This window comes from Aegilops tauschii, chromosome 2 (genome assembly GCF_002575655.3).
Source record: "Aegilops tauschii subsp. strangulata cultivar AL8/78 chromosome 2, Aet v6.0, whole genome shotgun sequence".
Lineage (NCBI taxonomy): Eukaryota > Viridiplantae > Streptophyta > Magnoliopsida > Poales > Poaceae > Aegilops > Aegilops tauschii.
This window is the reverse complement of record NC_053036.3, coordinates 504042313-504057127: the sequence shown is the minus strand read 5'-3', so window position 1 is coordinate 504057127 and position 14815 is coordinate 504042313. Positions and strand designations below refer to the sequence as shown.

Below are 14815 nucleotides of genomic sequence, written 5' to 3'. Positions count from 1 at the left end.
ACTTGGAAAGGCACCACCCAGTCCCCCCTCGCCTTATTTCCAGTAAGCTACCTTAAAGATTCTCACCAGAAGCCAAGCAAAAGAAGAAGAGTATCTGCCAGGATTGTGCTTTCATATATAACAATCAGGTAGTATGTGGTTAAGCTCAAAGTAAGCTTTACCGGCAGCTAATAATGCTGCAAACTTGTTAGTTTCAGAATCAAGCAGTAGGCCTTTCCACTCCTCTGTCCCTTTCAGAAGAAAAGAGAAAAACAAGGTTAAATTCAGACGTCCTGTATTGCATTGATGGTTTGGTAGATCCTTTCCCCATGCAGTATCTCGAACCATACTTGATCGCTCTTACCCTGAACTGCAAAGAGAAGAGAGCGGCCCGTGTCCACACACCGAGACGCAGCAGCACATGCGCGCTTGCGTGCCCCCACAACTTTCGCCCGGACGGACAGCTCCCGTCCGTCATGAGCCCGAAGCACGGAACCGAATTGACCCGCAGCAGCACATCGGACAGTCTGAATTCAATGCATCAAACGAGCATGTTTGGTCTCTCTCCGTTTCTGTCCCAACGAAAACCTTCACTTCTCCTCGTCCTCATCCTCCCTCATCAACTGCCCTCGACCCTTCTTAATTGACGCAACACAGCAGGCAGGCTGGACACAGCAGCGAGAGGCTATTTTTACTTCCCGGGTTCACTCACTTCCCGGGCTTCATGGGTCTCTCTCCTTTGGGGAAAACCCAGATGCGGATTTTAACCCAGGCTTTGTTGACTTGTACGTAACCAGGAAGAGCAGCGTGGTAGTAAACCCGCGCCTAACTTCAATCATTTGGGCCGATCCGACCCATCTTTCATGCATGAATAATGGCAAGGTAGGAGGAATCACTTGGAAGAAAAGGATATCTCTTTTCATCACAAAGTAAAAAAAGGGTCAGCAAAGCTCACCCAAACTACATTGAGATAAGCTACCGAGGCCCGGAACAATTCGTAGCGAAGATGTACTCAAAAGTGCAGTTCAGCAGTTCCAACAAATACACTACCATTGCGCTAACTACACCCCCATCGCGGCGCAACTCTAGACTTCAGTCCCCAACGAAATGCACACTAATATTATGCACTACTAGAGTAGCTACATGCGCGAAGGGTAGCGCTTGGTCTGCTCACGGACTTTGTTCCTGTACTCTGGCATGTTCTGCAAATGCGGACACAAACAAACAGGGTGAGTCAATTGCATAGCTGTATTAAAACTAAGGAAACGCGCCTTCAGGTTAAGCAGGTTCTAGTTATGGAAACTAACCTTCTTATAGAGTTCATAGCATCGATGCTGTGCGGCTGAGTTAGGATTTGGGTCATCCAGCAACTCCTGGATGCCTACCAAAACCTGCTTCACTGTAATTGAAGGTTTCCATGCCTGAAAAAGGATGAGGTAAATCATGAAAGATCAGCGGGGATATCAGCATGGTGCAGAGTGCAGACACATGCTGCAAGGAAAGTTTCAGTCAGTCTATACTTACATCACCCAGTATCGATAGGCATACTACTCCAGAATCATAGACATTGATATGGAAGAAACCTGCTGGGAACCTGCAGCTAGGAGCGGTTGTTGGGTAATTATCATCAAATTGCAGAGTTAGCGGGAAATATCCACCTTCCCAGTCAGTCTGCAGAAAAACAAATGTAGTGCACTAGAAAAGATCAGTTTGCTGAGCTACACGGCATGGACTAGAGGCTCGAGAGCGCACAAATCTGTCGTAAAAGAATATTGTGGTACTACACTATTCACACACAAAGAACTGAATTAGTATCAGATAAGAATAAGTTACAGACTTACAGGGCTGCATTTTATACACCAAGTGTCTGTTTCGAATTTCATAGGGATTTTAAGGGAAAATTTCAAATTCAGTTCCCACAGGATGGGGGTCTATCTTTTCTTTCTCATCGACAAAAGACTCAATGTATGGTTTAATGCACCCATATTCGACAAAGGACCGTTAACAATGGTAGTTCAATAGAGGTGAACAGTCCAACATCAATTAGGGTTGTTTGCATGACTAGAATGAAACAGGTCGTAGGCTCGTGGTCATCATTATTGAATTGTGATTTGTGAAGCAGTAAAAGCGGGCATCACAAACAAAGACAGCAAAATATTGAAGTAAATTGTAGCTTACAAGATTTTTGTCGAAATTGTCAGTCTGGCCTTGAGAATAACATTTAAAAATGTTTTCAAGAGAGGATTCAATATCTAAAACATGTTCTTGCAAAATGAATATTCAATGTGCCGCTTATTCGGTTTCATCTTCGAGAAGGCGAAAGAAATTAAGCAGCAGTGCACCATTCCATATTCAGACTTTGGTATTATCTGGTCATGCTTCTGTCCTATATGGGGTCCTTGTTACAAACCAAACAAGGTCAATTGAAATGCTATGTCCTGATAAGGTGGCCATGCTAAATCTTCAATAAAAGTACTATGCCAACCGAACAGAGACAGGATTGTGCAATCATTCGCTTGATGGGCTTAATGTATGTTATACACACTTTAACATAATAAACAGTTAAAATGGTCTCTACATTTACTGACACCTCACATGCATCCTTATATGTTGATCAATTGCCCAACACTATCATAAGCTTACTTTCGTATCATCATAATTTGGGACACGGACTGGCAAACTGACCCGTAAGATTGTAAAATGTAATCAAGTTTTATCCTGCAACAACATAATACAGTGGCAGAGATAAAAAAACAAAATCATTACAATGAAGCATCAAATTAAGAAAGATGGATCATTGGTTTGGTTCTTTTATGCAAGAGAACAAACTCAGATTCGATTGTATTAGGATATGATATAATATGTTTGCATGACAATGTCCGTTCATGCCCTGCTTTTTCAACAACAATATGCAATGTTCCACTTGTAGCAGTGAAGGGGCCAAGGGTTTTGTGCTACCAACGTCTCTAATGTTCAGCTAGTCGAAAGAGTTCTGCACCAAGGCTTGCAAAACCCTGCACCTACTGAAACCCCTCCTCTGTTAGTACAGAAGCAGAGAGAGGTTCAGAGAACTCTGAGAAAATCATGGTGAAATTTTTCTCGGGTTTCAATGTGTGACAAAAGCAAACCATATAACCACGAGCAGGTTCAGAGAAACTAAACAGGAAGCACAGATTTTATCACAGTTGCAAACCACGGTACAGCGCGAGTAAAAAGGACACAGCATCTATTTTCTTACCCCTGGCTTGCCGGGGATGACGCACCGCCAGACCATGAGATTGACGGACCCATCCGGCAGGGTCTCCGGCTTGGCCACGAAGCCCTGAAATAGACAAGAAGCCCCGGTGTCCCCATTACCACTTGCGTAGATCCAGAGAAAGAAACAAAGAAAATTGGGCAAAGAAAGCAAGTAGCTAGGTCGTGGTGCGGGCGCGCACATGGGGGTGGTTCTTGCGCCACGACTTGCGCTCCTCGGCGAGGCGGCCGCGGGCGATGCCTCCGGACGCCATCCAGGCTCCAACACGAGCGAGCGGTCTGCCTAGGTCGTCGTCGCCGCCGCTTCGTCTTCTTCCAAGGACGCCCGCGGGGTCGCTCGGTGCCGCGGCGGCGTGGACTGTTTTCTACTTTAGGTTGCCTATTTGGTTCGGCTCCCGGTCGGTTGGGGCAAATGGGCAATGAATATACTTGCTCTGCCGCAACCGAACAGGCGGACGACCATAAGATTAGTTTCTTTTTTATGAAAGGCGACCTAATATAAATTGAACAGAAAAGTCTTTGATTTAAGAAGCCTTTTGTTAAAGGGGCCTGCTACGCGTCCGCCGACGGATCTTTTTAGAAAGATCCGCCGCCTCACAAACCGTTCAATTGTATGGCGAGCAGTCCGTTCCTCTTTTTTATTTTCCTGCTACAAGTCCCTTGTTGCAAATCTCATTCCTACAACAAGATCCCAGTTGCAAAATTTGTTCTCCTTTTTTCCTGCAACAAGACTCTTGTTGCGAATCTAATTCCTGCAACAAGACCCCAGTTGCAAAATTTATTCTCCTTTTCCTGCAACAAGACTCTTGTTGCGAACCTAATTCCTGCAACAAGATCTCAGTTGCAAAATTTGCAATATCTACAACCTCTTCTTTGTATTCTTCCAAAGGACCATTGTTGCAAAATTTACAGTAGCATCTCCTACCTCTTCTCTGTATTCCCGCAACAAACCCCTTGTTGCAATTTTATCCAACAAAGAACATGATGCAAAAAACTTCACCTCGTCCCAGCCGCCATTGCAACAACGCCCATTGTTGCAGGAACTATTGCTGTATGCGGTACCGATGTTTGTAGCTGACCTTGAGGAAGCGGCAGCCATGCCTATCCACATCAGTGCTCCTCCAGGACGGTGACAACAGTGCTCTGGCAGCGGCGTGCCTCACAGAGGAAAGAGGGAAAGGAGGAGGAAGGAGAACAGGACGGGCGCAGGTGGCGGAGCAACGACGTTTGGTTTGGTGCAGTTGAGGTGGGAGAAGAGGTTGTGGAAGAAGATGTGGATGGGGTCTGTTAGTTGGAGATAAGACAGAAAAATTAAAGCGGTGGTGCAGGCTCACGTGGGCACGTGGCACACAGGGGAGACGGCAGACGTTTAGCGTTGGATCCGTCGGATGATTAGAATCTTTTCCCTTTGTTAAAAAATCTGATGTTAGATTTTTAAGCACGATAAATCTGATGTTATGGCAAATTATGATACCGCGAACATGGTAATTTCTTAAGTAAACATGGTAAAACCTGGCAAAAAAAATTGTGCATGGCATGGAGTTCCCATGCTTGCTGAAGGAATTTGCCATTCCCGCATAGAAGAGAAGAAATTAGCCATGCTCGTGGCAAGAATTGTCATTTCGGACGCCAGATATCATGCTTAAAAATCTGATGTTAGATTTTTAACACTACCCAAAAAATATTGATCGTGGGTAATATTATTTTAATCAGTTTTCAATAAAACTTGTTTTTTCGCAAAAGAAAAAACCTTGGCCCACGAGGCTTATGTCTGGCTTATGGCAAGCGAGGCGTACCCCGTGGCGTCCCACTAACGGGCAGGCCCAGCAGTATAGCTCCTGAAGCGGTTTTGAAAGGTTCTATATGGACTGGTTCGGAGCAATTTTAGAACCTTCCATCTAGGCCTTTTTCTTCTTTCTTACTATGTTATTTTTTACCTTTTTGGTTTTTGTTTTCCCTTTTCCTTTTTATTTTTTTTCTTTTACTTTCTTACTAGCACATATGCCCGTGCGTTGCAATGGGAAAGAAAATTAATGTCCACATCAAAACGTTCATGGGTGCGATATGATAGCATCTGAACAGTGACACCTGACAATAACAGATAGGCGGACTATGTGATCTAGACATTTTTTTTTCTTGCAAAAATTAAAAAATTAAATTAATAATCCAGACGGTTAGACTCTGAAAAATAATAATTTTAAAGATAAATTTGGTAGCTTATGTGAACCTCCGGAAGGATTTACTAAGTCATGGGGAAGCCGCGCGGAAACCGTAGTGTTGTGCTCAAGCGAGATGGCCCTGAACTCAAACAGCGGCGGACGGGTCCTCGAAGTGCTGTCGAACTGGATAATGTACTCGTGGCTTGCCTTCATTGATGCCGAGATGTTGAGCTGAGTGACGATGGCTCTGCCTGGGTGATGCATGTCAGCGAGTTTAATTTCTTTATTTCTGTATGAGATTATGATTGCACGATGTATTGCTTTTCGTGCATAGGCACGTATATATGATGTACAAAGGTGGGTCACGGACCTCAACTATACAAGGAACTAGGAGGCGGGCCCAATACACAATATGCACATAACACATATACTCAACACCCCCCGCAGTTGAAGCGGCACCGCGGCTGACGCAAAGACTGGACCGGAACTCCTCAAATGACGCCGTAGGCAAGCCCTTGGTCATGATATCGGCAAATTGTTGGGAAGTAGGGTCGTGTAAAACACGAATATGGCCAAGGGCCACCTGTTCCCGAACAAAATGAATATTTAACTCAATATGCTTGGTCCGTCGATGATGCACCGGGTTAGCGGAGAGGTAGACCGCTGAGACGTTGTCGCAGTAGACCACCGTGGCACGGTCAACAGGGCAAGATAGCTCCTGAAGCAGTTGGCGAAGCCACGAACACTCGGCGACGGCGTTGGCCACCGCACGATACTCAGCCTCAGCACTGGAACGAGAGACTGTATGATGTCGCTTGGACGACCACGAGATAAGTGAGGGTCCAAGGTAGACACAATAGCCCGAAGTGGAGCGACGAGTGTCAGGGCAGCCCGCCCAGTCTACATCGGAGTAGGCAGTGAGGGCGGTGTCGGCGGAGGCGTGAAGCGTGATGCCAAGATCCATAGTGCCACAGATATAGAGAAGAATCCGCTTGACGACAGCCCAGTGAACGTCTCAAGGAGCATGCATATGAAGACACACCTGCTGCACGACATACTGGATCTCCGGTCGAGTCAGAGTGAGGTACTGGAGAGCACCAATGATAGACCGATAGAAAGCAGCATCCGAAGCAGGAGAACCATCCGTGGTAGAAAGCTTGGCCTTTGTATCAACAGGCGTAGCGGCGGGCTTGCAGTTAAGCATGCCGGCGCGCTCCAGGAGCTCGTGAGCGTACTTCCGCTGATGAAGAAAGAAGCCATCCGGACGGCGCACCACCTCGACACCGAGGAAGTAGTGCAAAGGACCCAAGTTCTTGATGGCGAACTCGGCGCGAAGACGAGTCATGAGCTGACTGAGGAGACCAATCGTACATACCGTCAGGATGATGTCGTCGACATAGAGCAGCAAGTAGGCCGTGTCAGAGCCCTGATGATAGACGAAGAGCGAGGCGTCCGAGCGGGTAGAGCGGAACCCAGGCTGGTGGAGAAACATCGCGATGCGCTGGTACCAAGCGCGCGAAGCCTGCTTGAGTCCGTACAAGGACCGCGAAAGCAGGTACACGTGGTCGGGAAGCGCCGGGTCAACAAACCCGGTGGGCTGCTGGCAGAAGACCTGCTCCTCGAGGTGACCATGGAGGAAGGCGTTGGAGACGTCCATCTGGTGCACCGGCCAACACGGGAGACCGCAAGGTGGAGAACCGTGCGTATCATGCCGGGCTTGACGACTGGAGCGAAGGTGTCAGTGAAGTCGATGCCAGCACGCTGTCGGAAGCCACGAACGACCCAGCGCGCTTTATAGCGATCAAGGGTACCATCAGGATGGAGCTTGTGTTTAAAGACCCACTTCCCGGTAATCACGTTGGCGTGCCGGGGACGGGGAACAAGCTGCCACGTCCGATTGCGTAACAGGGCGTCAAACTCCTCTTGCATCGCAGCCATCTAGAGCGGGTCACGAAGAGCGGCTCGAACGGAGGACGACAACGGCGATGGCTCAGAGGTGGACGCCGCATGGACGTAGTCATCCAAGGCATAGCGCGAGCTCGGGTGAAAAACGCCCGTTCGGGCACGGATGACCGGACCGGCCACAGGCGGCGGGGGGCCGCGGGCGCCGGGGGCGCCGAGGAGGCCGCGGGCGCCGGGGGGCCAACGCCGCGGCGGTGGGAGCCGCCGCATGCGGGGGGCACGCCTCAAAGCCAGGGGTGGGCCAAGAGAGGCGCGCGAGCGCCCTGGGAGAGGCGTCGAGGAGCCCGCGTCACCGGTGGCGGGAGGAACAGCCGGGGGTACCTGCTAAAATGGAAACACATGCTCATCAAAGTAAATGTGCCGAGAAGTGAACACACAGTGGAGACGGGATCGTAGCACCGATATCCCATGGAGTTGGAGGGGTAGCCGATGAAGATGCAAGCGACAGAATGACGTGCGAGTTTGTGAGGAGCGGAGTCGGCAGTGCTAGGATAGCAAAGGCACCCGAAAATACGCAAGCCACCATAAGATGGGGGCATACCGAAGAGAAAATGGTGAGGTGCATAGTTCCATCATGGGCGACAAGGGCGAAGGTTAAGGAGAAGTGAAGCAGTAGCGAGTGCGTCCGGCCAGAAACGAGGCGTCACATTAGCATGGAACTGGAGCATGCGAACGCAGTCGTTCAGAGTGCGAAGGACGCGTTCGGCTCGACCGTTCTGCTGTGAAGTATACGGGCATGTGAGACAAAAAACTGTGCCCTGGTGCGACAAAAAAGTACGAAAAGTAAGGTTGTCGAACTCTTTTCCATTGTCAGTCTAAAGAGCAAAGATGGGACGCCCAAACTGCATGCTGACATAGGAGTAAAAAGCCGTTAAAGTGGAGAGTGCATCCGACTTTCGCCATAAAGGAAACGTCCACACACAGTGAGAATAATCATCAAGGATAACCAGATATTAAATAGCCCGAATTACTAGGAGCCGGAGAGGTCCACACATCGCTATGAATCAACTGAAAAGGAAAAAAAGCTATGGTGGTGGAGTTATTAAACGGGAGGCGAACATGTTTGCCAACACGACAGGCATGCCAGGTGTGATCCTTTATCTTATTACAACTGAAACTGAAACTCCTAAGAATATGATGAAGTGTGACGGGGTTGGGATGACCCAAACGAGCATGCCAGAGATCGACGCCGGCGGAGAGAGCAACCTATGCAGTGGTGGAGGTGGACGACGGATGCAGCGGATAGATCTCGTCGAGGCTGTCACATCGGTGAAGTATCATCCTGGTTCGAGCGTCCTTGACACAAAAACCAAGCTCGTCAAATTCAACAGTAACAAGATTTTCACGATTTAACCAACGAACGAAAATAAGGTTCTTAATAAGATGAGGTGACACAAGTATGTTAGACAAAGTAATAGGCATGTAATTAGAAGGAAAAGAAGTGTACCTGACATGTGTGATAGGGAGGGTGGAATCATCGCCGACAATGATGCGGCGGTCGGTGGTGACGGGAGTGAAGGAGGCAAGATTACCAGGATGAGCAAACATGTGATCCATAGCCCCAGTGTCCATGTACCAATCACTGCCTCCAGTGTAGTTGTTCGGCGTAGGTGCAGTATGCAGCACGGCGAGGAGTGCCGGATCCCAAGGCGCCGGCGGCAGGGCCGGCGAGGGCAGGGCCGGCGAGGGTGGCGATGGGGCCGCAGGGAGACCGTAGGCGCCGCTCAGCTACGGCGGTGGGTAGCCGTCGTACGGCTGCGGAGCCGCGTAGTACGCCTGATGTGTCGGCAGGCACGGCATGGGAAGGGTCGGTGCAGGAGCCCGTGGAACCGACATGGTGTAGGCATGAACAACACCGGTCCACGGGCTGTAGCCGGAGGCCCACGGAGGGGGCACTTGGAACTGCTGCTGCTGCTGACGGGGCTGGCCAGCGCCCTGCGGTTGCTGCTGCTGACCACCGCGGCGGCCACCGCGGCGCCGTTCGACGGGAGGGGCAGGCAGCCCATAGGGCAGCGGGAGCAGCCCCGGCTGCTGTGCGGCCGGGTACGGCAGTGGCGCCGGGAACGGCGCCGGGTGGCGCTGCGGCGGGGGCGCGGCCGGGGCGGCTGGAGGCGCCGCGGGTGGTGCCAGCGGCGAGAGCGGTGTGGCTAGCCCGCGCCTTCACCTGCTTCATCCGCCGCTCCTCCAAGCGGACGTATGATGTCTACTATGAGACTTTTTTCTTGTAGACACATGTTGGGTCTCCAAGCGCAGAGTTTTGTAGGACAGTAGCAATTTTCCCTCAAGTGCATGACCTAAGGTTTATCAATCTGTGAGAGGTGTAGGATGAAGATGGTCTCTCTCAAACGACCCTGCAATCAAATACAAGAAATCTCTTGTGTCCCCAACCCACCCAATACAATGGCAAATTGTATAGGTGTACTAGTTCGGCGAAGAGATAGTGATAAAAGTGTAATATTGATGGTAGAAATATATTTTTATAATCTGAATAAATAAAAACAGCAAAGTAGCAAATAGTAAACGGGCACAAAAATGGTATTGCAATGCTTGAAAATGAGGCCTAGGGTCCGTACTTTCGCTAGTGCAATCTCTCAACAGTGCTAATATAATTGGATCATATAACCACCCCTCAAAGTGCAATGAAGAATCACTCCAAAGTTCCTATCTAGCGGAGAACATAAGAATAAATTGTTTGTATGGTACGAAACCACCTCAAAGCTATTCTTTCCGTTCGATCTATTCAAGAGTTCGTACTAAAATAACACAAAGCTATTCTTTCCGTTCGATCTATCCTAGAGTTCGTACTAAAATAACACCAAAGGAAATTCATATTCATAATACTCAATCCAACACAAAGAACTTCAAAGAGTGCCCCAAGATTTCTACCGGAGAAACAAAGACAAGAACGTGCATCAACCCCTATGCATAGATTACCCCAATGTCACCTCGGGAATCCGTGAGTTGAGTGCCAAAACATATATCAAGTGAATCAATACGATACCCCATTGTCACCGTGAGTATTCAATTGCAAGACATATATCAAGTGTTCTCAAATCCATAAAAGTATTCAATATGATAACAATGAAATCTCAAAGGGAAAACTCAATTCATCGCAACAAGATAGAGAGGGGAAAACACCATATGATCCAACTATATTAACAAAGCTGGCGATACATCAAGATCGTGACATCTCAGGAACATGAGAGAGAGAGAGATTAAACACATAGCTACTGGTACAAACCCTCAGCCCTGAGGGTGGACTACTCCCTCCTCATCGTGGTGGTCGTCAGGATGATGAAGATGGCCATCGGAGATGATTCCCCCCTCCGGCAGGGTGCTGAAACGGGGTCTAGATTGGTTTCTTGTGGCTACAGAGCCTTGCGGCAGCAGAACTTCTGATCTAGGTTAACCCCGATGGGTTTCGGAATATCTGGGAATTTATAGTGCAAAGAGGGGGTGCGGGAGGCCACCGAGGTGGGCACAACCCACCTGGGCGCGCCAGGGGGGCCTGGCGCGCCCTGGTGGGTTGTGCCCCCCTCGGGGCACCCCCTAGGTGCAGCTCTGGCCAATTGGGTTCCTTCTGGTCTATAAAAAATCTCCGTGGAGTTTCGTTGCGTTTGGACTCCTTTTGGTATTGATTTCATGCGATGTAAAAAACAAGCCAAAAACTGCAAATGGCACTGGGCACTGGGTCAATAGGTTAGTCCCAAAAAATGATATAAAGTTGCTATCGAATGATTGTAAAACATCCAAGAATTATAAAATAACAGCATGAATACTTCATAAATTATAGATACGTTGGAGACGTATCAGCATCCCCAAGCTTAATTCCTGTTCGTCCTCGAGTAGGTAAATGATAAAAGAAATAATTTATGAAGTGTGAATGCTAGCAAAGTGCATAAGTTTGATTAATGAAAATTTCAATCACTTTTCTTAGCATCATAACAACAATTCTTTCTTATGAAACTTCTCATGTTATAGTGGCAACCAATTCACATGTTAAGGTTCAAACAATGAACTCTCTTGAAACTCAACAACCTATGTTCTTAGTCATCAAGCAATTGCAATTCAACTTATTCAACAGAGTTTAAGTAAGAGCTCCACATACTCAACCAATATATAGTCTTCTATGATTGCTAACACTCACCGCATACTCATGAGCAAAACGTTTCAACCGGACACATAGAAAGATAGGGGCTTATTGTTTTGCCTCCCAACGTATTCACCTCAAGGGTGATGTCAATAATAATAACTCATGCTATCCATATTCAACTGGACATATGTGCCTAGATCTTTCCTCACCACATGATGCTTGCCAAAAGAGAAAAATAAAAAGGAATAGAGAGAATAACTTTGACTCTTTGCATAAAAATTAATACTGAAAATTAAAAGATAGGCCCTTCGCAGAGGGGAAGCAGAGGTTGCCATGCACTTATTTGTTTGTATGCTCAATCCCTTAGTGCAAAAGAACGTCACGTTATATTGCCCCTTATGATAGCAACCTTTATTATGAAGTCCGTCGCTTTTATTGCTTTGCCATCATAAGTTCGTACAACGCTCAATTTTCTCTTACACTAAATGATCTAACACTTTTAGGAGCAATTTTTATTGCCTTATTGCACCGATGACAACTTACTTGAAGGATCTTGCTAAATCCTTAGGTAGGTATGGTGGACTCTTGGAAATAAGATGTGGGTTTAAGGGTTTTTGGATGCACAAGTAGTATCTCTACTTGGTGCGGAATTTTTGCCTAGCAAAGATGGGGGGGGGGGGCAAGCACCACATGTTGAAGGATCCATGACAATATAACTTCTATGTGAATATGAACAAACATAAATCATTACGTTGTCTTCCTTGTCCAACGTCAACAATTTTGGCATATAATATTTTGATGGGGGCTCACAATCACAAAAGATTTCTAGGATAGTGTATTTGCATGTGAAAGTTCTCTTCCTTATACTAATTATTCGTGAATTGCTTGTATGACCAATATTGTGATTGTCAAGCCTCAAACGGTTTCACTTTCTAAACCCAAATGTGAAGCTACCACTAGGCATGATATGGTTTCAACTTCATGACATTCCATTTATTCAACAATTTACTCATAGGATATAAGTGAAGCACAAGAGCAATTCCAAAGAAAAGAGCTTCGTTGACGGGATGTGAATGCCGCTTACTTAGCCTCCTTGGCAACTATTTGAGGACTCTATTTTATTTAAAAAAACTTTCAGATCTAAGTATTTTATAAAAAAGCAAGCAAAACAAAATAAAATGACGTTCCAAGGATAGCACACATCATGTGAAGAAGTAAAAACTTAGGCTCAACCGATACTAACCGATAATTGTTGAAGAAGAAAGGTGGGATGCCTACCGGGGCATCCCCAAGCTTAGATGCTTGAGACTTCTTAAAACTTATCTTGGGATGCCTTGGGCATACCCAAGCTTGAGCTTTTGTGTCTCCTTAATTCTTCTCATATCACGGTTTTCCTAAATCTCAAAAGCTTCATCCACATAAAACTCAACAAGAACTCGTGAGATAAGTTAGTATAAACCAATGCAAAAACCTTATCATTCTCTACTGTAGAAAACCACTAAAATTATTATTCAACATTTCATACTAAATGCCTCTGCATATTTAATACTCCTATCCTCAAATAGATTCATTAAACAAGCAAGCATATGCAAACAATGCAAACATAACAGCAATCTGCCAAAACAGTACAGTCTGTAAAGAATGCAAGAGTATCAATACTTATTCAACTCCAAAAATTATGAAATTCTACCACACCGTAGAAAATGTATGAGAGCTCATTATGCAAAAAGTTTCAACATTTTATCACATTCTGACTTTTCTAGGGAATTTTTGCAACAGCGGTAAACTTTCTGTTTTCAAACAGCAACATGTAGACTTGTAAAATAAGCATAGTAAAGGCTATCATTGCCACTTTTATTAAAATAAAAGATGCAAAACATTATTCTAAATAACAGAAAGCAATCCTAACAAAATAAATTGACGCTCCAAGTAAAACTCATATCATGTGACGAATGAAAACATAGTTCCAAGTGAGGTTACCAATAATGTTGGAGACGAAAGAGGGGATGCCTTCCGGGGCATCCCCAAGCTTAGTTGCTTGGACCTTCCTTGAATATTTCCTTAGGGTGCCTTGGGCATCCCCAAGCTTAGGGTCTTGTCACTCCTTATTCTCCTCATATCGACATCTCACCCAAAACTTGAAAACTTCAATCACACAAAATTTAACGGAACTTTGTGAGATAGGTTAGTATGATAAAGAGCAAACCATTTCACTTTTGGTACTGTCAAAGACAAGATTCCTAATTATTATCACACAATGCCTACTATAGCATATCATTCCCACAATTTATATTGATCAATATAAGCCATGGAAACTAGAAAGAAAGCAAACTATGCATTGAAAACAGAATCTGTTAAAAACAGAACAGTCTGTGATGATCTGGATAACTACCATACTTATGCTACTCCAAAAATTATTAAACAAATTGGAACACGTGAGAAATTTGTATATTAAACTTCTGCAAAAATAATCAACTCAAAATTACTCTTCTGTTAAAAATGGGACCTATTTTCGTGAGCGCAAAAGTTTCTGTTTTTCAGCAGGGTCAAATCAACTATCACCCAACATGGTCCCAAAGGCTTTATTTGGCACTTTATTGAAATAAAAGCAATAAAACATGATCAATACAGTAGCATAATCATGTGAACACACAAAAACAGTAGGTAAAAGTGTTGGGTTGTCTCCCAACAAGCGCTTTTCTTTTATGCCTTTTAAGCTAGGCATGATGATTTCAATGATGCTCGCATAAAAGATAAGAATTAAACATGAAGAGAGCATCATGAAGCATATGACTAGAAAATTTAGGTCTAACCCACTTCCTGTGCATAGGGATTTTGTGAGCAAACAACTTATGGGAACAAGAATCAACTAGCATAGGAAGGCAAAACAAGTGTAACTTCAAAACAATCAACACACAGAGAAGAAACTTGATATTATTGAGATATGTAAGGGCATAAGTTCCTTTATCATAATAATTTTCATAGACATCATGAATGGATTCAACAATATAACTATCACATACAGCACTCTTTTCATGATGCACAATCATAGAAGATTTATCACTCTTTATGGCATACATGTCATCATAATAATCATCATAGATAGCAACTTTATTGTCATAGTCAATTGAAACCTCTTCCAAAATAGTGGATGTATCACTAAATAAAGTCATGACCTCTCCAAATCCACTTTTATCAATATTGTAATAAGATTCAACACCCTCCAGAACAGTGGGATCACCACTACCTAGAGTTGACACTCTTACAAACCCACTTTTATCAATGTAATCATCATAAATAGGAGGCATGCTTTCATCATAATAATTTTTCTCATCAAAACTTGGGGGATTAAAGATATCATCTTCAT

The 14815-nt window shown here is 45.5% G+C and overlaps 1 protein-coding gene across 2 annotated transcripts; it reads right to left on the bottom strand.

Moving 5' to 3' along the window:
* Nucleotides 1-875: 875 nt before the first annotated feature.
* On the bottom strand, nt 876-3636 carry LOC109782044 (SUMO-conjugating enzyme SCE1). Of its 2 annotated transcripts, XM_020340630.4 has the most exons (5): nt 3417-3636; nt 3218-3301; nt 1504-1650; nt 1287-1400; nt 876-1181 (listed from the first exon to the last, which is right to left on the bottom strand). In XM_020340630.4, the coding sequence occupies exons 1-5, from the start codon at nt 3486-3488 to the stop codon at nt 1119-1121; spliced, it is 480 nt and encodes a 159-aa protein (XP_020196219.1). In that variant the 5' UTR covers nt 3489-3636; the 3' UTR covers nt 876-1118. The 2 variants fall into 2 exon arrangements, with proteins under 2 accessions (XP_020196219.1, XP_020196218.1); XM_020340629.3 differs by having other exon boundaries at nt 3218-3418.
* Between the last annotated feature and the right edge of the window lie 11179 nt (nt 3637-14815).